Genomic DNA, 23,806 nt, shown 5'->3' on the forward strand with positions numbered 1-23,806 from the left:
ATGGTTTGTATCTAATGTCAGTTAGTCAAATGTTTATCTTAGTATATAGCATATAGTGAATCTTTCTATGCATAAAAAATTAAAGAAACACTTCCATATACACTAAAATATCTTCAAAATAATAACACAGTAAAAAATAATAATAATGTTTCGGTGCGTGTGTCCAAGCAGTGCCTGTTTGTTATTAAGATCCATTTCTATGTACCTCGGATTTTTAATGTGATAGGCTCTGGGGGTTGGTTTGGAACTACAGCTTGTACGTAAGTTGGATGTACGTAATCGGGGACCACCTGTACTACTTAATTTAAAATGTGTTAATTGTCATTGGTATTACTTCATTTGGCGTATTGTCTTTATAGTTTAATTTTAATGAACATAAAATTTAGGGTTTTTAAAATTTATTCTTGTGATCGCCGTCTTTTCCTGTAAGATTCTTAATGTCTCAGACTTTCTCCTTGCGTGTGGGTTTTCTAGAGCCTGTGTGTTAGCATGGGGTATTATGAATGGGAATTGCATACACATTGTCCTGAGATATTTTAGTATGTACAAACTCAGTCCCAATACTCACCTTAATATCTGAATCAGTGATTTTAAATTTACAAGTTGTGACTCTGTAAAACCAAAAACACTTGTTGTCATCGAGTCAATTCCAACTCATAGCCACCCTGTAGGACAGAGTGGAACTGCCCCATAGGGTTTCCAAGGAGTGGCTGGTGGATTTGAACCACTGACCTTTTGGTCAGCAGCCATAGCTCTTAACCATTGTGCCACCACGGTTCCCGTGACTCTGTAGTAGGTGATAAAATCAATATAGTGGGTTACAACAACCATTTTAAGAAAGTAAATAGAATAAATGAGAATAAAAAATCAGAGTTCATTACACATGATACAAGTAAGGCTTGTTTTGTGTAACTTAAGTTTCAATTTTATACTTAGGTATAAGAAAGGTATGTATATATATGCATACATACAGCTATAAAGTGTATCTCTTCCTTGGTTGTTTGAGGTAAAAAGTTTGAGAAAGACTGCCCTAACTGCAGTCAGATCACCATGCTGTGCTGACCTAACTGGTTATAAATTATTAATTAACTTCTTATGCTCTTTTTCAGAATAAGAAATCAAGTGAAGAAGAAGCGTAAGTGCTAGTTTATTTTATTTTTAAATTTTTCTTAGTATTTTCCTAGTGTGCATTTCCAATGTGATACAGCCTTACTTTGGGAAGTGTTCTTACTGAAGTGAAGAAAGGACAGTTCCTTGTCTTAATAGGTTGTTACCTTTTTAGAAAGAAACCCTGGTGGTGTAGTGGTTAAGAGCTACGGCTGCTAACCAAAGGGTCGGCAGTTTGACGTGACAGAAAGCGAATTATCGTTTGCTTTGGAAGAGTAGAATCTCACGGTTTTTCTGTAATGCTGCTCAAGAGCAGCCAATGCTAACTGCTTCGTTCAGAGACTAACTTGGTCCAACATGCAGCCTTTTAAAGTACAGTCAGTCTAAAGGGTGATTACCCAAACAGAGACTAGACTAAGCATGACTTAGTCTTCGGAACAGAGATCACTTGTAAGTTCCAAATGATGGCTATTACAAAGAGGTTTTTTGTTTATTTGTTTAGTTTGGACTGGTTTATTGTCATTTGTTTTCTTTTAATTTAACCCAAGGATTTTTTTATCCCAGTTGCTGACAGTGAATTTTGAACACTTAATGGAAACTTTTTAATGTCAAAAGTCGTTGAGAAATGACTGTTCGACCTGGTGATTAATGACAGTGCCTGGGTGAAGGAGAGGGAGAGAGATCACGGTGATACTCCGACCAGAGAGTCTTCACTGAATGCTAGTAGCTTCAGAGAATGCACTGGGTGAAGGAGAGGGAGAGAGATCACGGTGATAGTCCCACCGGAGAGTCTTCACTGAATGCTAGTAGCTTCAGAGAATGCACTGGGTGAAGGAGAGGGAGAGAGATCACGGTGATAGTCCCACCAGAGAGTCTTCACTGAATGCTAGTAGCTTTAGAGAATGCACTGGGTGAAGGAGAGGGAGAGAGATCACGGTGATAGTCGCACCAGAGAGTCTTCACTGAATGCTAGTAGCTTTAGAGAATGCACTGGGTGAAGGAGAGGGGAGAGATCACGGTGATAGTCCCACCGGAGAGTCTTCACTGAATGCTAGTAGCTTTAGAGAATGCACTGGGTGAAGGAGAGGGAGAGAGATCACGGTGATAGTCCCACCAGAGAGTCTTCACTGAATGCTAGTAGCTTTAGAGAATGCACTGGGTGAAGGAGAGGGGAGAGATCACGGTGATAGTCCCACCAGAGAGTCTTCACTGAATGCTAGTAGCTTTAGAGAATGCACTGGGTGAAGGAGAGGGGAGAGATCACGGTGATAGTCCCACCAGAGAGTCTTCACTGAATGCTAGTAGCTTTAGAGAATGCACTGGGTGAAGGAGAGGGGAGAGATCACGGTGATAGTCCCACCAGAGAGTCTTCACTGAATGTTAGTAGCTTCAGAGAATGCACTGGGTGAAGGAGAGGGAGAGAGATCACGGTGATAGTCCCACCAGAGAGTCTTCACTGAATGCTAGTAGCTTTAGAGAATGCACTGGGTGAAGGAGAGGGAGAGAGATCACGGTGATAGTCCCACCAGAGAGTCTTCAGTGAATGCTAGTAGCTTCAGAGAATGCACTGGGTGAAGGAGAGGGAGAGAGATCACGGTGATAGTCCCACCAGAGAGTCTTCACTGAATGTTAGTAGCTTCAGAGAATGCACTGGGTGAAGGAGAGGGAGAGCGATCACGGTGATAGTCCCACCAGAGAGTCTTCACTGAATGCTAGTAGCTTCAGAGAATGCACTGGGTGAAGGAGAGGGGAGAGATCACGGTGATACTCCCACCAGAGAGTCTTCACTGAATGCTAGTAGCTTCAGAGAATGCACTGGGTGAAGGAGAGGGGAGAGATCACGGTGATAGTCCCACCAGAGAGTCTTCACTGAATGCTAGTAGCTTCAGAGAATGTACTGGGTGAAGGAGAGGGGAGAGATCACGGTGATAGTCCCACCAGAGAGTCTTCACTGAATGCTAGTAGCTTTAGAGAATGCACTGGGTGAAGGAGAGGGGAGAGATCACGGTGATAGTCCCACCGGAGAGTCTTCACTGAATGCTAGTAGCTTCAGAGAATGCACTGGGTGAAGGAGAGGGAGAGAGATCACGGTGATAGTCCCACCAGAGAGTCTTCACTGAATGCTAGTAGCTTCAGAGAATGCACTGGGTGAAGGAGAGGGGAGAGATCACGGTGATAGTCCCACCAGAGACTCTTCACTGAATGCTAGTAGCTTCAGAGAATGCACTGGGTGAAGGAGAGGGAGAGCGATCACGGTGATAGTCCCACCAGAGAGTCTTCACTGAATGCTAGTAGGTTCAGAGAATGCACTGGGTGAAGGAGAGGGAGAGCGATCACGGTGATAGTCCCACCAGAGAGTCTTCACTGAATGCTAGTAGCTTCAGAGAATGCACTGGGTGAAGGAGAGGGGAGAGATCACGGTGATAGTCCCACCAGAGAGTCTTCACTGAATGCTAGTAGCTTCAGAGAATGCACTGGGTGAAGGAGAGGGGAGAGATCACGGTGATAGTCCCACCAGAGAGTCTTCACTGAATGCTAGTAGCTTCAGAGAATGCACTGGGTGAAGGAGAGCGGAGAGAGATCACGGTGATAGTCCCACCAGAGAGTCTTCACTGAATGCTAGTAGCTTCAGAGAATGCACTGGGTGAAGGAGAGGGGAGAGATCACGGTGATAGTCCCACCAGAGAGTCTTCACTGAATGCTAATAGCTTCAGAGAATGCACTGGGTGAAGGAGAAGGGAGAGATATCACGGTGATAGTCCCACCAGAGAGTCTTCACTGAATGCTAGTAGCTTCAGAGAATGCACTGGGTGAAGGACATGGGGGAGATCACGGTGATAGTCCCACCAGAGAGTCTTCACTGAATGCTAGTAGCTTCAGAGAATGCACTGGGTGAAGGAGAGGGGAGAGATCACGGTGATAGTCCCACCAGAGAGTCTTCACTGAATGCTAGTAGCTTCAGAGAATGCACTGGGTGAAGGAGAGGGGAGAGATCACGGTAATAGTCCCACCAGAGAGTCTTCACTGAATGCTAGTAGCTTCAGAGAATGCACTGGGTGAAGGAGAGGGGAGAGATCATGGTGATAGTCCCACCAGAGAGTCTTCACTGAATGCTAGTAGCTTCAGAGAATGCACTGGGTGAAGGAGAGGGGAGAGATCACGGTGATAGTCCCACCAGAGAGTCTTCACTGAATGCTAGTAGCTTCAGAGAATGCACTGGGTGAAGGAGAGGGGAGAGCGATCACGGTGATAGTCCCACCAGAGAGTCTTCACTGAATGCTAGTAGCTTCAGAGAATGCACTGGGTGAAGGAGAGGGAGAGAGATCAAGGTGATAGTCCCACCAGAGAGTCTTCACTGAATGCTAGTAGCTTTAGAGAATGCACTGGGTGAAGGAGAGGGGAGAGATCACGGTGATAGTCCCACCAGAGAGTCTTCACTGAATGCTAGTAGCTTTAGAGAATGCACTGGGTGAAGGAGAGGGGAGAGATCACGGTGATAGTCCCACCAGAGAGTCTTCACTGAATGCTAGTAGCTTCAGAGAATGCACTGGGTGAAGGAGAGGGAGAGAGATCACGGTGATAGTCCCACCAGAGAGTCTTCACTGAATGCTAGTAGCTTCAGAGAATGCACTGGGTGAAGGAGAGGGGAGAGATCACGGTGATAGTCCCACCAGAGAGTCTTCACTGAATGCTAGTAGCTTCAGAGAATGCACTGGGTGAAGGAGAGGGGAGAGATCACGGTGATAGTCCCACCAGAGAGTCTTCACTGAATGCTAGTAGCATCAGAGAATGCACTGGGTGAAGGAGAGGGAGAGAGATCACGGGGATAGTCCCACCAGAGAGTCTTCACTGAATGCTAGTAGCTTCAGAGAATGCACTGGGTGAAGGAGAGGGGAGAGATCACGGTGATAGTCCCACCAGAGAGTCTTCACTGAATATTAGTAGCTTCAGAGAATGTACTGGGTGAAGGAGAGGGGAGAGATCACGGTGATAGTCCCACCAGAGAGTCTTCACTGAATGCTAGTAGCTTCAGAGAATGCACTGGGTGAAGGAGAGGGAGAGAGATCACGGTGATAGTCCCACCAGAGAGTCTTCACTGAATGTTAGTAGCTTCAGAGAATGCACTGGGTGAAGGAGAGGGGAGAGATCACGGTGATAGTCCCACCAGAGAGTCTTCACTGAATGCTAGTAGCTTCAGAGAATGCACTGGGTGAAGGAGAGGGAGAGAGATCACGGTGATAGTCCCACCAGAGAGTCTTCACTGAATGCTAGTAGCTTCAGAGAATGCACTGGGTGAAAGAGAGGGAGAGAGATCACGGTGATAATCCCACCAGAGAGTCTTCACTGAATGCTAGTATCTTCAGAGAATGCACTGGGTGAAGGAGAGGGGAGAGATCACGGTGATAGTCCCACCAGAGAGTCTTCACTGAATGCTAGTAGCTTCAGAGAATGCACTGGGTGAAGGAGAGGGAGAGAGATCACGGTGATAGTCCCACCAGAGAGTCTTCACTGAATGCTAGTAGCTTCAGAGAATGCACTGGGTGAAGGAGAGGGAGAGAGATCACAGTGATAGTCCCACCAGAGAGTCTTCACTGAATGCTAGTAGCTTTAGAGAATGCACTGGGTGAAGGAGAGGGAGAGAGATCACGGTGATAGTCGCACCAGAGAGTCTTCACTGAATGCTAGTAGCTTTAGAGAATGCACTGGGTGAAGGAGAGGGAGAGAGATCACGGTGAGAGATCACGGTGATAGTCCCACCAGAGAGTCTTCACTGAATGCTAGTAGCTTTAGAGAATGCACTGGGTGAAGGAGAGGGGAGAGATCACGGTGATAGTCCCACCAGAGAGTCTTCACTGAATGCTAGTAGCTTTAGAGAATGCACTGGGTGAAGGAGAGGGGAGAGATCACGGTGATAGTCCCACCAGAGAGTCTTCACTGAATGCTAGTAGCTTCAGAGAATGCACTGGGTGAAGGAGAGGGGAGAGATCACGGTGATAGTCCCACCAGAGAGTCTTCACTGAATGCTACTAGCTTCAGAGAATGCACTGGGTGAAGGAGAGGGGAGAGATCACGGTAATAGTCCCACCAGAGAGTCTTCACTGAATGCTAGTAGCTTCAGAGAATGCACTGGGTGAAGGAGAGGGGAGAGATCACGGTGATAGTCCCACCAGAGAGTCTTCACTGAATGCTAGTAGCTTCAGAGAATGCACTGGGTGAAGGAGAGGGGAGAGATCACGGTGATAGTCCCACCAGAGAGTCTTCACTGAATGCTAGTAGCTTTAGAGAATGCACTGGGTGAAGGAGAAGGAGAGAGATCACGGTGATAGTCCCACCAGAGAGTCTTCACTGAATGCTAGTAGCTTTAGAGAATGCCCTGGGTGAAGGAGAGGGGAGAGATCACGGTGATAGTCCCACCAGAGAGTCTTCACTGAATGCTAGTAGCTTTAGAGAATGCACTGGGTGAAGGAGAGGGGAGAGATCACGGTGATAGTCCCACCAGAGAGTCTTCACTGAATGCTACTAGCTTCAGAGAATGCACTGGGTGAAGGAGAGGGGAGAGATCACGGTGATAGTCCCAACAGAGAGTCTTCACTGAATGCTAGTAGCTTCAGAGAATGCACTGGGTGAAGGAGAGGGGAGAGATCACGGTGATAGTCCCACCAGAGAGTCTTCACTGAATGCTAGTAGCTTCAGAGAATGCACTGGGTGAAGGAGAGGGGAGAGATCACGGTGATAGTCCCACCGGAGACTCTTCACTGAATGCTAGTAGCTTCAGAGAATGCACTGGGTGAAGGAGAGGGAGAGAGATCACGGTGATAGTCCCACCAGAGAGTCTTCACTGAATGCTAGTAGCTTCAGAGAATGCACTGGGTGAAGGAGAGGGGAGAGATCACGGTGATAGTCCCACCAGAGAGTCTTCACTGAATGCTAGTAGCTTTAGAGAATGCACTGGGTGAAGGAGAGGGAGAGAGATCACGGTGAGAGATCACGGTGATAGTCCCACCAGAGAGTCTTCAGTGAATGCTAGTAGCTTCAGAGAATGCACTGGGTGAAGGAGAGGGGAGAGATCATGGTGATAGTCCCACCAGAGAGTCTTCACTGAATGCTAGTAGATTCAGAGAATGCACGGGGTGAAGGAGAGGGGAGAGATCACGGTGATAGTCCCACCAGAGAGTCTTCACTGAATGCTAGTAGCTTCAGAGAATGTACTGGGTGAAGGAGAGGGGAGAGATCACGGTGATAGTCCCACCAGAGAGTCTTCACTGAATGCTAGTAGCTTCAGAGAATGCACTGGGTGAAGGAGAGGGGAGAGATCACGGTGATAGTCCCACCAGAGAGTCTTCACTGAATGCTAGTAGCTTCAGAGAATGCACTGGGTGAAGGAGAGGGGAGAGATCACGGTGATAGTCCCACCAGAGAGTCTTCACTGAATGCTACTAGCTTCAGAGAATGCACTGGGTGAAGGAGAGGGGAGAGATCACGGTAATAGTCCCACCAGAGAGTCTTCACTGAATGCTAGTAGCTTCAGAGAATGCACTGGGTGAAGGAGAGGGGAGAGATCACGGTGATAGTCCCACCAGAGAGTCTTCACTGAATGCTAGTAGCTTCAGAGAATGCACTGGGTGAAGGAGAGGGGAGAGATCACGGTGATAGTCCCACCAGAGAGTCTTCACTGAATGCTAGTAGCTTTAGAGAATGCACTGGGTGAAGGAGAGGGAGAGAGATCACGGTGATAGTCCCACCAGAGAGTCTTCACTGAATGCTAGTAGCTTTAGAGAATGCACTGGGTGAAGGAGAGGGGAGAGATCACGGTGATAGTCCCACCAGAGAGTCTTCACTGAATGCTAGTAGCTTTAGAGAATGCACTGGGTGAAGGAGAGGGGAGAGATCACGGTGATAGTCCCACCAGAGAGTCTTCACTGAATGCTACTAGCTTCAGAGAATGCACTGGGTGAAGGAGAGGGGAGAGATCACGGTGATAGTCCCAACAGAGAGTCTTCACTGAATGCTAGTAGCTTCAGAGAATGTACTGGGTGAAGGAGAGGGGAGAGATCACGGTGATAGTCCCACCAGAGAGTCTTCACTGAATGCTAGTAGCTTCAGAGAATGCACTGGGTGAAGGAGAGGGGAGAGATCACGGTGATAGTCCCACCGGAGACTCTTCACTGAATGCTAGTAGCTTCAGAGAATGCACTGGGTGAAGGAGAGGGAGAGAGATCACGGTGATAGTCCCACCAGAGAGTCTTCACTGAATGCTAGTAGCTTCAGAGAATGCACTGGGTGAAGGAGAGGGGAGAGATCACGGTGATAGTCCCACCAGAGAGTCTTCACTGAATGCTAGTAGCTTCAGAGAATGCACTGGGTGAAGGAGAGGGAGAGCGATCACGGTAATAGTCCCACCAGAGAGTCTTCACTGAATGCTAGTAGGTTCAGAGAATGCACTGGGTGAAGGAGAGGGAGAGCGATCACGGTGATAGTCCCACCAGAGAGTCTTCACTGAATGCTAGTAGCTTCAGAGAATGCACTGGGTGAAGGAGAGGGGAGAGATCACGGTGATAGTCCCACCAGAGAGTCTTCACTGAATGCTAGTAGCTTCAGAGAATGCACTGGGTGAAGGAGAGGGGAGAGATCACGGTGATAGTCCCACCAGAGAGTCTTCACTGAATGCTAGTAGCTTCAGAGAATGCACTGGGTGAAGGAGAGGGGAGAGATCACGGTGATAGTCCCACCAGAGAGTCTTCACTGAATGCTAGTAGCTTCAGAGAATGCACTGGGTGAAGGAGAGGGGAGAGAGATCACGGTGATAGTCCCACCAGAGAGTCTTCACTGAATGGTAGTAGCTTCAGAGAATGCACTGGGTGAAGGAGAGGGGAGAGATCACGGTGATAGTCCCACCAGAGAGTCTTCACTGAATGCTAGTAGCTTCAGAGAATGCACTGGGTGAAGGAGAGGGGAGAGATATCACGGTGATAGTCCCACCAGAGAGTCTTCATTGAATGCTAGTAGCTTCAGAGAATGCACTGGGTGAAGGAGAGGGGAGAGATCACGGTGATAGTCCCACCAGAGAGTCTTCACTGAATGCTAGTAGCTTCAGAGAATGCACTGGGTGAAGGAGAGGGGAGAGATCACGGTGATAGTCCCACCAGAGAGTCTTCACTGAATGCTAGTAGCTTCAGAGAATGCACTGGGTGAAGGAGAGGGGAGAGATCACGGTGATAGTCCCACCAGAGAGTCTTCACTGAATGCTAGTAGCTTCAGAGAATGCACTGGGTGAAGGAGAGGGGAGAGATCACGGTGATAGTCCCACCAGAGAGTCTTCACTGAATGCTAGTAGCTTTAGAGAATGCACTGGGTGAAGGAGAGGGGAGAGATCACGGTGATAGTCCCACCAGAGAGTCTTCACTGAATGCTAGTAGCTTCAGAGAATGCACTGGGTGAAGGAGAGGGGAGAGATCACGGTGATAGTCCCACCAGAGAGTCTTCACTGAATGCTAGTAGCTTCAGAGAATGCACTGGGTGAAGGAGAGCGGAGAGAGATCACGGTGATAGTCCCACCAGAGAGTCTTCACTGAATGCTAGTAGCTTCAGAGAATGCACTGGGTGAAGGAGAGGGGAGAGATCACGGTGATAGTCCCACCAGAGAGTCTTCACTGAATGCTAATAGCTTCAGAGAATGCACTGGGTGAAGGAGAGGGGAGAGATATCACGGTGATAGTCCCACCAGAGAGTCTTCACTGAATGCTAGTAGCTTCAGAGAATGCACTGGGTGAAGGACATGGGAGAGATCACGGTGATAGTCCCACCAGAGAGTCTTCACTGAATGCTAGTAGCTTCAGAGAATGCACTGGGTGAAGGAGAGAGGAGAGATCACGGTGATAGTCCCACCAGAGAGTCTTCACTGAATGCTAGTAGCTTCAGAGAATGCACTGGGTGAAGGAGAGGGGAGAGATCACGGTAATAGTCCCACCAGAGAGTCTTCACTGAATGCTAGTAGCTTCAGAGAATGCACTGGGTGAAGGAGAGGGGAGAGATCACGGTGATAGTCCCACCAGAGAGTCTTCACTGAATGCTAGTAGCTTCAGAGAATGCACTGGGTGAAGGAGAGGGGAGAGATCACGGTGATAGTCCCACCAGAGAGTCTTCACTGAATGCTAGTAGCTTTAGAGAATGCACTGGGTGAAGGAGAGGGAGAGAGATCAAGGTGATAGTCCCACCAGAGAGTCTTCACTGAATGCTAGTAGCTTTAGAGAATGCACTGGGTGAAGGAGAGGGGAGAGATCACGGTGATAGTCCCACCAGAGAGTCTTCACTGAGTGCTAGTAGCTTTAGAGAATGCACTGGGTGAAGGAGAGGGGAGAGATCACGGTGATAGTCCCACCAGAGAGTCTTCACTGAATGCTAGTAGCTTCAGAGAATGCACTGGGTGAAGGAGAGGGATAGAGATCACGGTGATAGTCCCACCAGAGAGTCTTCACTGAATGCTAGTAGCTTCAGAGAATGCACTGGGTGAAGGAGAGGGGAGAGATCACGGTGATAGTCCCACCAGAGAGTCTTCACTGAATGCTAGTAGCTTCAGAGAATGCACTGGGTGAAGGAGAGGGGAGAGATCACGGTGATAGTCCCACCAGAGAGTCTTCACTGAATGCTAGTAGCTTCAGAGAATGCACTGGGTGAAGGAGAGGGGAGAGATCACGGTGATAGTCCCACCAGAGAGTCTTCACTGAATGCTAGTAGCTTCAGAGAATGCACTGGGTGAAGGAGAGGGGAGAGATCACGGTGATAGTCCCACCAGAGAGTCTTCACTGAATGCTAGTAGCTTCAGAGAATGCACTGGGTGAAGGAGAGGGGAGAGATCACGGTGATAGTCCCACCAGAGAGTCTTCACTGAATGCTAGTAGCTTTAGAGAATGCACTGGGTGAAGGAGAGGGAGAGAGATCAAGGTGATAGTCCCACCAGAGAGTCTTCACTGAATGCTAGTAGCTTTAGAGAATGCACTGGGTGAAGGAGAGGGGAGAGATCACGGTGATAGTCCCACCAGAGAGTCTTCACTGAATGCTAGTAGCTTTAGAGAATGCACTGGGTGAAGGAGAGGGGAGAGATCACGGTGATAGTCCCACCAGAGAGTCTTCACTGAATGCTAGTAGCTTCAGAGAATGCACTGGGTGAAGGAGAGGGAGAGAGATCACGGTGATACTCCCACCAGAGAGTCTTCACTGAATGCTAGTAGCTTCAGAGAATGCACTGGCTGAAGGATAGGGGAGAGATCACGGTGATAGTCCCACCAGAGAGTCTTCACTGAATGCTAGTAGCTTCAGAGAATGCACAGGGTGAAGGAGAGGGGAGAGATCACGGTGATAGTCCCACCAGAGAGTCTTCACTGAATGCTAGTAGCTTCAGAGAATGCACTGGGTGAAGGAGAGGGAGAGAGATCACGGGGATAGTCCCACCAGAGAGTCTTCACTGAATGCTAGTAGCTTCAGAGAATGCACTGGGTGAAGGAGAGGGGAGAGATCACGGTGATAGTCCCACCAGAGAGTCTTCACTGAATATTAGTAGCTTCAGAGAATGCACTGGGTGAAGGAGAGGGGAGAGATCACGGTGATAGTCCCACCAGAGAGTCTTCACTGAATGCTAGTAGCTTCAGAGAATGCACTGGGTGAAGGAGAGGGAGAGAGATCACGGTGATAGTCCCACCAGAGAGTCTTCACTGAATGCTAGTAGCTTCAGAGAATGCACTGGGTGAAAGAGAGGGAGAGAGATCACGGTGATAATCCCACCAGAGAGTCTTCACTGAATGCTAGTATCTTCAGAGAATGCACTGGGTGAAGGAGAGGGGAGAGATCACGGTGATAGTCCCAGCAGAGAGTCTTCACTGAATGCTAGTAGCTTCAGAGAATGCACTGGGTGAAGGAGAGGGAGAGAGATCACGGTGATAGTCCCACCAGAGAGTCTTCACTGAATGCTAGTAGCTTCAGAGAATGCACTGGGTGAAGGAGAGGGAGAGAGATCACAGTGATAGTCCCACCAGAGAGTCTTCACTGAATGCTAGTAGCTTTAGAGAATGCACTGGGTGAAGGAGAGGGAGAGAGCTCACGGTGAGAGATCACGGTGATAGTCCCACCAGAGAGTCTTCAGTGAATGCTAGTAGCTTCAGAGAATGCACTGGGTGAAGGAGAGGGGAGAGATCATGGTGATAGTCCCACCAGAGAGTCTTCACTGAATGCTAGTAGATTCAGAGAATGCACTGGGTGAAGGAGAGGGGAGAGATCACGGTGATAGTCCCACCAGAGAGTCTTCACTGAATGCTAGTAGCTTCAGAGAATGTACTGGGTGAAGGAGAGGGGAGAGATCACGGTGATAGTCCCACCAGAGAGTCTTCACTGAATGCTAGTACCTTCAGAGAATGCACTGGGTGAAGGAGAGGGGAGAGATCACGGTGATAGTCCCACCAGAGAGTCTTCACTGAATGCTAGTAGCTTCAGAGAATGCACTGGGTGAAGGACACGGGAGAGATCACGGTGATAGTCCCACCAGAGAGTCTTCACTGAATGCTACTAGCTTCAGAGAATGCACTGGGTGAAGGAGAGGGGAGAGATCACGGTAATAGTCCCACCAGAGAGTCTTCACTGAATGCTAGTAGCTTCAGAGAATGCACTGGGTGAAGGAGAGGGGAGAGATCACGGTGATAGTCCCACCAGAGAGTCTTCACTGAATGCTAGTAGCTTCAGAGAATGCACTGGGTGAAGGAGAGGGGAGAGATCACGGTGATAGTCCTACCAGAGAGTCTTCACTGAATGCTAGTAGCTTTAGAGAATGCACTGGGTGAAGGAGAGGGAGAGAGATCACGGTTATAGTCCCACCAGAGAGTCTTTACTGAATGCTAGTAGCTTTAGAGAATGCACTGGGTGAAGGAGAGGGGAGAGATCACGGTGATAGTCCCACCAGAGAGTCTTCACTGAATGCTAGTAGCTTTAGAGAATGCACTGGGTGAAGGAGAGGGGAGAGATCACGGTGATAGTCCCACCAGAGAGTCTTCACTGAATGCTAGTAGCTTCAGAGAATGCACTGGGTGAAGGAGAGGGGAGAGATCACGGTGATAGTCCCACCAGAGAGTCTTCACTGAATGCTAGTAGCTTCAGAGAATGCACTGGGTGAAGGAGAGGGGAGAGATCACGGTGATAGTCCCACCAGAGAGTCTTCACTGAATGCTAGTAGCTTCAGAGAATGCACTGGGTGAAGGAGAGGGGAGAGATCACGGTGATAGTCCCACCACAGAGTCTTCACTGAATGCTAGTAGCTTCAGAGAATGCACTGGGTGAAGGAGAGGGGAGAGATCACGGTGATAGTCCCACCAGAGAGTCTTCACTGAATGCTAGTAGCTTCAGAGAATGCACTGGGTGAAGGAGAGGGGAGAGATCACGGTGATAGTCCCACCAGAGAGTCTTCACTGAATGCTAGTAGCTTCAGAGAATGCACTGGGTGAAGGAGAGGGGAGAGATCACGGTGATAGTCCCACCAGAGAGTCTTCACTGAATGCTAGTAGCTTCAGAGAATGCACTGGGTGAAGGAGAGGGAGAGAGATCACGGTGATAGTCCCACCAGAGAGTCTTCACTGAATGCTAGTAGCTTCAGAGAATGCACTGGGTGAAGGAGAGGGGAGAGATCACGGTGATAGTCCCACCAGAGAGTCTTCACTAAATATTAGTAGCTTCAGAGAATGTACTGGGTGAAGGAGAGGGGAGAGATCACTGTGATAGTCCCACCAGAGAGTCTTCACTGAATGCTAGTAGCTTCAGAGAATGCACTGGGTGAAGGAGAGGGAGAGAGATCACAGTGATAGTCCCACCAGAGAGTCTTCACTGAATGCTAGTAGCTTTAGAGAATGCACTGGGTGAAGGAGAGGGAGAGAGATCACGGTGATAGTCGCACCAGAGAGTCTTCACTGAATGCTAGTAGCTTTAGAGAATGCACTGGGTGAAGGAGAGGGAGAGAGATCACGGTGAGAGATCACGGTGATAGTCCCACCAGAGAGTCTTCAGTGAATGCTAGTAGCTTCAGAGAATGCACTGGGTGAAGGAGAGGGGAGAGATCATGGTGATAGTCCCACCAGAGAGTCTTCACTGAATGCTAGTAGATTCAGAGAATGCACTGGGTGAAGGAGAGGGAGAGAGATCACGGTGATAGTCCCACCAGAGAGTCTTCACTGAATGTTAGTAGCTTCAGAGAATGCACTGGGTGAAGGAGAGGGAGAGCGATCACGGTGATAGTCCCACCAGAGAGTCTTCACTGAATGCTAGTAGCTTCAGAGAATGCACTGGGTGAAGGAGAGGGGAGAGATCACGGTGATAGTCCCACCAGAGAGTCTTCACTGAATGCTAGTAGCTTCAGAGAATGTACTGGGTGAAGGAGAGGGGAGAGATCACGGTGATAGTCCCAGCAGAGAGTCTTCACTGAATGCTAGTAGCTTCAGAGAATGCACTGGGTGAAGGAGAGGGGAGAGATCACGGTGATAGTCCCACCAGAGAGTCTTCACTGAATGCTAGTAGCTTCAGAGAATGCACTGGGTGAAGGAGAGGGGAGAGATCACGGTGATAGTCCCACCGGAGACTCTTCACTGAATGCTAGTAGCTTCAGAGAATGCACTGGGTGAAGGAGAGGGAGAGAGATCACGGTGATAGTCCCACCAGAGAGTCTTCACTGAATGCTAGTAGCTTCAGAGAATGCACTGGGTGAAGGAGAGGGGAGAGATCACGGTGATAGTCCCACCAGAGAGTCTTCACTGAATGCTAGTAGCTTCAGAGAATGCACTGGGTGAAGGAGAGGGGAGAGATCACGGTGATAGTCCCACCAGAGAGTCTTCACTGAATGCTAGTAGCTTCAGAGAATGCACTGGGTGAAGGAGAGGGGAGAGAGATCACGGTGATAGTCCCACCAGAGAGTCTTCACTGAATGGTAGTAGCTTCAGAGAATGCACTGGGTGAAGGAGAGGGGAGAGATCACGGTGATAGTCCCACCAGAGAGTCTTCACTGAATGCTAGTAGCTTCAGAGAATGCACTGGGTGAAGGAGAGGGGAGAGATATCACGGTGATAGTCCCACCAGAGAGTCTTCATTGAATGCTAGTAGCTTTAGAGAATGCACTGGGTGAAGGAGAGGGGAGAGATCACGGTGATAGTCCCACCAGAGAGTCTTCACTGAATGCTAGTAGCTTCAGAGAATGCACTGGGTGAAGGAGAGGGGAGAGATCACGGTGATAGTCCCACCAGAGAGTCTTCACTGAATGCTAGTAGCTTCAGAGAATGCACTGGGTGAAGGAGAGGGGAGAGATCACGGTGATAGTCCCACCAGAGAGTCTTCACTGAATGCTAGTAGCTTCAGAGAATGCACTGGGTGAAGGAGAGGGGAGAGATCACGGTGATAGTCCCACCAGAGAGTCTTCACTGAATGCTAGTAGCTTCAGAGAATGCACTGGGTGAAGGAGAGGGGAGAGATCACGGTGATAGTCCCACCAGAGAGTCTTCACTGAATGCTAGTAGCTTCAGAGAATGCACTGGGTGAAGGAGAGGGGAGAGTTCACGGTGATAGTCCCACCAGATTGTCTTCACTGAATGCTAGTAGCTTCAGAGAATGCACTGGGTGAAGGAGAGGGGAGAGATCACGGTGATAGTCCCACCAGAGAGTCTTCACTGAATGCTAGTAGCTTCAGAGAATGCACTGGGTGAAGGAGAGGGAGAGAGATCACGGTGATAGTCCCACCAGAGAGTCTTCACTGAATGCTAGTAGCTTCAGAGAATGCACTGGGTGAAGGAGAGGGGAGAGATCACGGTGATAGTCCCACCAGAGAGTCTTCACTAAATATTAGTAGCTTCAGAGAATGTACTGGGTGAAGGAGAGGGGAGAGATCACTGTGATAGTCCCACCAGAGAGTCTTCACTGAATGCTAGTAGCTTCAGAGAATGCACTGGGTGAAGGAGAGGGAGAGAGATCACGGTGATAGTCCCACCAGAGAGTCTTCACTGAATGTTAGTAGCTTCAGAGAATGCACTGGGTGAAGGAGAGGGGAGAGATCACGGTGATAGTCCCACCAGAGAGTCTTCACTGAATGCTAGTAGCTTCAGAGAATGCACTGGGTGAAGGAGAGGGAGAGAGATCACGGTGATAGTCCCACCAGAGAGTCTTCACTGAATGCTAGTAGCTTCAGAGAATGCACTGGGTGAAAGAGAGGGAGAGAGATCACGGTGATAATCCCACCAGAGAGTCTTCACTGAATGCTAGTATCTTCAGAGAATGCACTGGGTGAAGGAGAGGGGAGAGATCACGGTGATAGTCCCACCAGAGAGTCTTCACTGAATGCTAGTAGCTTCAGAGAATGCACTGGGTGAAGGAGAGGGAGAGAGATCACGGTGATAGTCCCACCAGAGAGTCTTCACTGAATGCTAGTAGCTTCAGAGAATGCACTGGGTGAAGGAGAGGGAGAGAGATCACAGTGATAGTCCCACCAGAGAGTCTTCACTGAATGCTAGTAGCTTTAGAGAATGCACTGGGTGAAGGAGAGGGAGAGAGATCACGGTGATAGTCGCACCAGAGAGTCTTCACTGAATGCTAGTAGCTTTAGAGAATGCACTGGGTGAAGGAGAGGGAGAGAGATCACGGTGAGAGATCACGGTGATAGTCCCACCAGAGAGTCTTCAGTGAATGCTAGTAGCTTCAGAGAATGCACTGGGTGAAGGAGAGGGGAGAGATCATGGTGATAGTCCCACCAGAGAGTCTTCACTGAATGCTAGTAGATTCAGAGAATGCACTGGGTGAAGGAGAGGGAGAGAGATCACGGTGATAGTCCCACCAGAGAGTCTTCACTGAATGTTAGTAGCTTCAGAGAATGCACTGGGTGAAGGAGAGGGAGAGCGATCACGGTGATAGTCCCACCAGAGAGTCTTCACTGAATGCTAGTAGCTTCAGAGAATGCACTGGGTGAAGGAGAGGGGAGAGATCACGGTGATAGTCCCACCAGAGAGTCTTCACTGAATGCTAGTAGCTTCAGAGAATGTACTGGGTGAAGGAGAGGGGAGAGATCACGGTGATAGTCCCACCAGAGAGTCTTCACTGAATGCTAGTAGCTTCAGAGAATGCACTGGGTGAAGGAGAGGGGAGAGATCACGGTGATAGTCCCACCAGAGAGTCTTCACTGAATGCTAGTAGCTTCAGAGAATGCACTGGGTGAAGGAGAGGGGAGAGATCACGGTGATAGTCCCACCAGAGAGTCTTCACTGAATGCTAGTAGCTTCAGAGAATGCACTGGGTGAAGGAGAGGGAGAGAGATCACGGTGATAGTCCCAGCAGAGAGTCTTCACTGAATGCTAGTAGCTTCAGAGAATGCACTGGGTGAAGGAGAGGGGACAGATCACGGTGATAGTCCCACCAGAGAGTCTTCACTGAATATTAGTAGCTTCAGAGAATGTACTGGGTGAAGGAGAGGGGAGAGATCACGGTGATAGTCCCAGCAGAGAGTCTTCACTGAATGCTAGTAGCTTCAGAGAATGCACTGGGTGAAGGAGAGGGAGAGAGATCACGGTGATAGTCCCACCAGAGAGTCTTCACTGAATGCTAGTAGCTTCAGAGAATGCACTGGGTGAAGGAGAGGGAGAGAGATCACAGTGATAGTCCCACCAGAGAGTCTTCACTGAATGCTAGTAGCTTTAGAGAATGCACTGGGTGAAGGAGAGGGAGAGAGATCACGGTGATAGTCGCACCAGAGAGTCTTCACTGAATGCTAGTAGCTTTAGAGAATGCACTGGGTGAAGGAGAGGGAGAGAGATCACGGTGAGAGATCACGGTGATAGTCCCACCAGAGAGTCTTCACTGAATGCTAGTAGCTTCAGAGAATGCACTGGGTGAAGGAGAGGGGAGAGATCACGGTGATAGTCCCACCAGAGAGTCTTCACTGAATGCTAGTAGATTCAGAGAATGCACTGGGTGAAGGAGAGGGAGAGAGATCACGGTGATAGTCCCACCAGAGAGTCTTCACTGAATGTTAGTAGCTTCAGAGAATGCACTGGGTGAAGGAGAGGGAGAGCGATCACGGTGATAGTCCCACCAGAGAGTCTTCACTGAATGCTAGTAGCTTCAGAGAATGCACTGGGTGAAGGAGAGGGGAGAGATCACGGTGATAGTCCCACCAGAGAGTCTTCACTGAATGCTAGTAGCTTCAGAGAATGTACTGGGTGAAGGAGAGGTGAGAGATCACGGTGCTAGTCCCACCAGAGAGTCTTCACTAAATGCTAGTAGCTTTAGAGAATGCACTGGGTGAAGGAGAGGGGAGAGATCACGGTGATAGTCCCACCGGAGAGTCTTCACTGAATGCTAGTAGCTTCAGAGAATGCACTGGGTGAAGGAGAGGGAGAGAGATCACGGTGATAGTCCCACCAGAGAGTTTTCACTGAATGCTAGTAGCTTCAGAGAATGCACTGGGTGAAGGAGAGGGGAGAGATCACGGTGATAGTCCCACCAGAGAGTCTTCACTGAATGCTAGTAGCTTCAGAGAATGCACTGGGTGAAGGAGAGGGAGAGCGATCACGGTGATAGTCCCACCAGAGAGTCCTCACTGAATGCTAGTAGGTTCAGAGAATGCACTGGGTGAAGGAGAGGGAGAGCGATCACGGTGATAGTCCCACCAGAGAGTCTTCACTGAATGCTAGTAGCTTCAGAGAATGCACTGGGTGAAGGAGAGGGGAGAGATCACGGTGATAGTCCCACCAGAGAGTCTTCACTGAATGCTAGTAGCTTCAGAGAATGCACTGGGTGAAGGAGAGGGGAGACATCACGGTGATAGTCCCACCAGAGAGTTCAATGAATGCTAGTAGCTTCAGAGAATGCACTGGGTGAAGGAGAGGGGAGAGATCACGGTGATAGTCCCACCAGAGAGTCTTCACTGAATGCTAGTAGCTTTAGAGAATGCACTGGGTGAAGGAGAGGGGAGAGATCACGGTGATAGTCCCACCAGAGGGTCTTCACTGAATGCTAGTAGCTTTAGAGAATGCACTGGGTGAAGGAGAGGGGAGAGATCACGGTGATAGTCCCACCAGAGAGTCTTCACTGAATGTTAGTAGCTTCAGAGAATGCACTGGGTGAAGGAGAGGGAGAGAGATCACGGTGATAGTCCCACCAGAGAGTCTTCACTGAATGCTAGTAGCTTTAGAGAATGCACTGGGTGAAGGAGAGGGATGGAGATCACGGTGATAGTCCCACCAGAGAGTCTTCACTGAATGCTAGTAGCTTCAGAGAATGCACTGGGTGAAGGAGAGGGAGAGAGATCACGGTGATAGTTCCACCAGAGAGTCTTCACTGAATGTTAGTAGCTTCAGAGAATGCACTGGGTGAAGGAGAGGGAGAGCGATCACGGTGATAGTCCCACCAGAAAGTCTTCACTGAATGCTAGTAGCTTCAGAGAATGCACTGGGTGAAGGAGAGGGGAGAGATCACGGTGATAGTCCCACCAGAGAGTCTTCACTGAATGCTAGTAGCTTCAGAGAATGCACTGGGTGAAGGAGAGGGGAGAGATCACGGTGATAGTCCCACCAGAGAGCCTTCACTGAATGCTAGTAGCTTCAGAGAATGTACTGGGTGAAGGAGAGGGGAGAGATCACGGTGATAGTCCCACCAGAGAGTCTTCACTGAATGCTAGTAGCTTTAGAGAATGCACTGGGTGAAGGAGAGGGGAGAGATCACGGTGATAGTCCCACCGGAGAGTCTTCACTGAATGCTAGTAGCTTCAGAGAATGCACTGGGTGAAGGAGAGGGAGAGAGATCACGGTGATAGTCCCACCAGAGAGTCTTCACTGAATGCTAGTAGCTTCAGAGAATGCACTGGGTGAAGGAGAGGGGAGAGATCACGGTGATAGTCCCACCAGAGAGTCTTCACTGAATGCTAGTAGCTTCAGAGAATGCACTGGGTGAAGGAGAGGGAGAGCGATCACGGTGATAGTCCCACCAGAGAGTCTTCACTGAATGCTAGTAGGTTCAGAGAATGCACTGGGTGAAGGAGAGGGAGAGCGATCACGGTGATAGTCCCACCAGAGAGTCTTCACTGAATGCTAGTAGCTTCAGAGAATGCACTGGGTGAAGGAGAGGGGAGAGATCACGGTGATAGTCCCACCAGAGAGTCTTCACTGAATGCTAGTAGCTTCAGAGAATGCACTGGGTGAAGGAGAGGGGAGAGATCACGGTGATAGTCCCACCAGAGAGTCTTCACTGAATGCTAGTAGCTTCAGAGAATGCACTGGTCGAAGGAGAGGGGAGAGATCACGGTGATAGTCCCACCAAGGAGTCTTCACTGAATGCTAGTAGCTTCAGTGAATGCACTGGGTGAAGGAGAGGGAGAGAGATCACGGTGATAGTCCCACCAGAGAGTCTTCACTGAATGCTAGTAGCTTCAGAGAATGCACTGGGTGAAGGAGAGGGGAGAGATCACGGTGATAGTCCCACCAGAGAGTCTTCACTGAATGCTAGTAGCTTCAGAGAATGCACTGGGTGAAGGAGAGGGGAGAGATATCACGGTGATAGTCCCACCAAGGAGTCTTCACTGAATGCTAGTAGCTTCAGAGAATGCACTGGGTGAAGGAGAGGGGAGAGATCACGGTGAGAGTCCCACCAGAGAGTCTTCACTGAATGCTAGTAGCTTCAGAGAATGCACTGGGTGAAGGAGAGGGGAGAGATCACGGTGATAGTCCCACCAGAGAGTCTTCACTGAATGCTAGTAGCTTCAGAGAATGCACTGGGTGAAGGAGAGGGGAGAGATCACGGTGATAGTCCCACCAGAGAGTCTTCACTGAATGCTAGTACCTTCAGAGAATGCACTGGGTGAAGGAGAGGGGAGAGATCACGGTGATAGTCCCACCAGAGAGTCTTCACTGAATGCTAGTAGCTTCAGAGAATGCACTGGGTGAAGGAGAGGGGAGAGATCACGGTGATAGTCCCACCAGAGAGTCTTCACTGAATGTTAGTAGCTTCAGAGAATGCACTGGGTGAAGGAGAGGGGAGAGATCACGGTGATAGTCCCACCAGAGAGTCTTCACTGAATGCTAGTAGCTTCAGAGAATGCACTGTGTGAAGGAGAGGGAGAGATCACGGTGATAGTCCTACCAGAGAGTCTTCACTGAATGCTAGTAGCTTTAGAGAATGCACTGTGTGAAGGAGAGGGAGAGCGATCACGGTGATAGTCCCACCAGAGAGTCTTCACTGAATGCTAGTAGCTTCAGAGAATGCACTGGGTGAAGGAGAGGGGAGAGATCACGGTGATAGTCCCACCAGAGAGTCTTCCCTGAATGTTAGTAGCCTCAGAGAATGCACTGGGTGAAGGAGAGGGGAGAGATCACGGTGATAGTCCCACCAGAGAGTCTTCACTGAATGCTAGTAGCTTCAGAGAATGCACTGGGTGAAGGAGAGGGGAGAAATCACGGTGATAGTCCCACCAGAGAGTCTTCACTGAATGCTAGTAGCTTCAGAGAATGCACTGGGTGAAGGAGAGGGGAGAGATTACGGTGATAGTCCCACCAGAGAGTCTTCACTGAATGCTAGTAGCTTCAGAGAATGCACTGGGTGAAGGAGAGGGGAGAGATCACGGTGATAGTCCCACCAGAGAGTCTTCACTGAATGCTAGTAGCTTCAGAGAATGCACTGGGTGAAGGAGAGGGAGAGAGATCACGGTGATAGTCCCACCAGAGAGTCTTCACTGAATGCTAGTAGCTTCAGAGAAAGCACTCGGTGAAGGAGAGGGAGAGCGATCACGGTGATAGTCCCACCAGAGAGTCTTCACTGAATGCTAGTAGCTTTAGAGAATGCACTGGGTGAAGGAGAGGGAGAGGGATCACGGTGATAGTCCCACCAGAGAGTCTTCACTGAATGTTAGTAGCTTCAGAGAATGCACTGGGTGAAGTAGAGGGAGAGAGATCACGGTGATAGTCCCACCAGAGAGTCTTCACTGAATGTTAGTAGCTTCAGAGAATGCACTGGGTGAAGGAGAGGGGAGAGATCACGGTGATAGTCCCACCAGAGAGTCTTCACTGAATGCTAGTAGCTTCAGAGAATGCACTGGGTGAAGGAGAGGGGAGAGATCACGGTGATAGTCCCACCAAGGAGTCTTCACTGAATGCTAGTAGCTTCAGAGAATGCACTGGGTGAAGGAGAGGGGAGAGATCACGGTGATAGTCCCACCAGAGAGTCTTCACTGAATGCTAGTAGCTTCAGAGAATGCACTGGGTGAAGGAGAGGGGAGAGATCACGGTGATTGTCCCACCAAGGAGTCTTCACTGAATGCTAGTAGCTTCAGAGAATGCATTGGGTGAAGGAGAGGGGAGAGATCACGGTGATAGTCCCACCAAGGAGTCTTCACTGAATGCTAGTAGCTTCAGAGAATGCACTGGGTGAAGGAGAGGGGAGAGATCACGGTGATAGTCCCACCAGAGAGTCTTCACTGAATGCTAGTAGCTTCAGAGAATGCACTAGGTGAAGGAGAGGGGAGAGATCACAGTGATAGTCCCACCAGAGAGTCTTCACTGAATGTTAGTAGCTTCAGAGAATGCACTGGGTGAAGGAGAGAGGAGAGATCACGGTGATAGTCCCTCCAGAGAGTCTTCACTGAATGCTAGTAGCTCAGAGAATGCACTGTGTGAAGGAGAGGGGAGAGATCACGGTGATAGTCCCACCAGAGAGTCTTCACTGAATGCTAGTAGCTTCAGAGAATGCACTGGGTGAAGGAGAGGGGAGAGATCACGGTGATAGTCCCACCAGAGAGCCTTCACTGAATGCTAGTAGCTTCAGAGAATGTACTGGGTGAAGGAGAGGGGAGAGATCACGGTGATAGTCCCACCAGAGAGTCTTCACTGAATGCTAGTAGCTTTAGAGAATGCACTGGGTGAAGGAGAGGGGAGAGATCACGGTGATAGTCCCACCGGAGAGTCTTCACTGAATGCTAGTAGCTTCAGAGAATGCACTGGGTGAAGGAGAGGGAGAGAGATCACGGTGATAGTCCCACCAGAGAGTCTTCACTGAATGCTAGTAGCTTCAGAGAATGCACTGGGTGAAGGAGAGGGGAGAGATCACGGTGATAGTCCCACCAGAGAGTCTTCACTGAATGCTAGTAGCTTCAGAGAATGCACTGGTAGAAGGAGAGGGGAGAGATCACGGTGATAGTCCCACCAAGGAGTCTTCACTGAATGCTAGTAGCTTCAGTGAATGCACTGGGTGAAGGAGAGGGAGAGAGATCACGGTGATAGTCCCACCAGAGAGTCTTCACTGAATGCTAGTAGCTTCAGAGAATGCACTGGGTGAAGGAGAGGGGAGAGATCACGGTGATAGTCCCACCAGAGAGTCTTCACTGAATGCTAGTAGCTTCAGAGAATGCACTGGGTGAAGGAGAGGGGAGAGATATCACGGTGATAGTCCCACCAAGGAGTCTTCACTGAATGCTAGTAGCTTCAGAGAATGCACTGGGTGAAGGAGAGGGGAGAGATCACGGTGAGAGTCCCACCAGAGAGTCTTCACTGAATGCTAGTAGCTTCAGAGAATGCACTGGGTGAAGGAGAGGGGAGAGATCACGGTGATAGTCCCACCAGAGAGTCTTCACTGAATGCTAGTAGCTTCAGAGAATGCACTGGGTGAAGGAGAGGGGAGAGATCACGGTGATAGTCCCACCAGAGAGTCT

The 23,806-nt window shown here is 49.4% G+C and overlaps 1 protein-coding gene across 14 annotated transcripts in view; it reads left to right on the forward strand.

Moving 5' to 3' along the window:
- DZIP3 (DAZ interacting zinc finger protein 3) overlaps positions 1–23,593 on the forward strand; it is a 103,896-nt gene extending 80,303 nt beyond the window's left edge. For 3 of the 14 annotated variants that reach the window (XM_049857798.1, XM_049857797.1, XM_049857801.1), the window contains one exon: positions 1,110–3,402. In XM_049857798.1, coding sequence (XP_049713755.1) covers positions 1,110–1,139 — 30 coding nt within the window. In that variant the 3' untranslated portion in view covers positions 1,140–3,402. Of the gene's footprint in view, positions 1–1,109; positions 3,532–4,436; positions 4,761–10,309; positions 10,635–11,049; positions 13,176–20,451; positions 20,724–21,932; positions 22,186–23,328 lie in introns of those variants that run through there. The other 11 variants (XR_007513760.1, XR_007513758.1, XR_007513761.1 and 8 more) reach the window with 11 other exon arrangements.
- Positions 23,594–23,806: the final 213 nt, after the last annotated feature.

The sequence above is a fragment of the Elephas maximus genome, chromosome 18 (genome assembly GCF_024166365.1).
Source record: "Elephas maximus indicus isolate mEleMax1 chromosome 18, mEleMax1 primary haplotype, whole genome shotgun sequence".
Taxonomy (NCBI): domain Eukaryota; kingdom Metazoa; phylum Chordata; class Mammalia; order Proboscidea; family Elephantidae; genus Elephas; species Elephas maximus.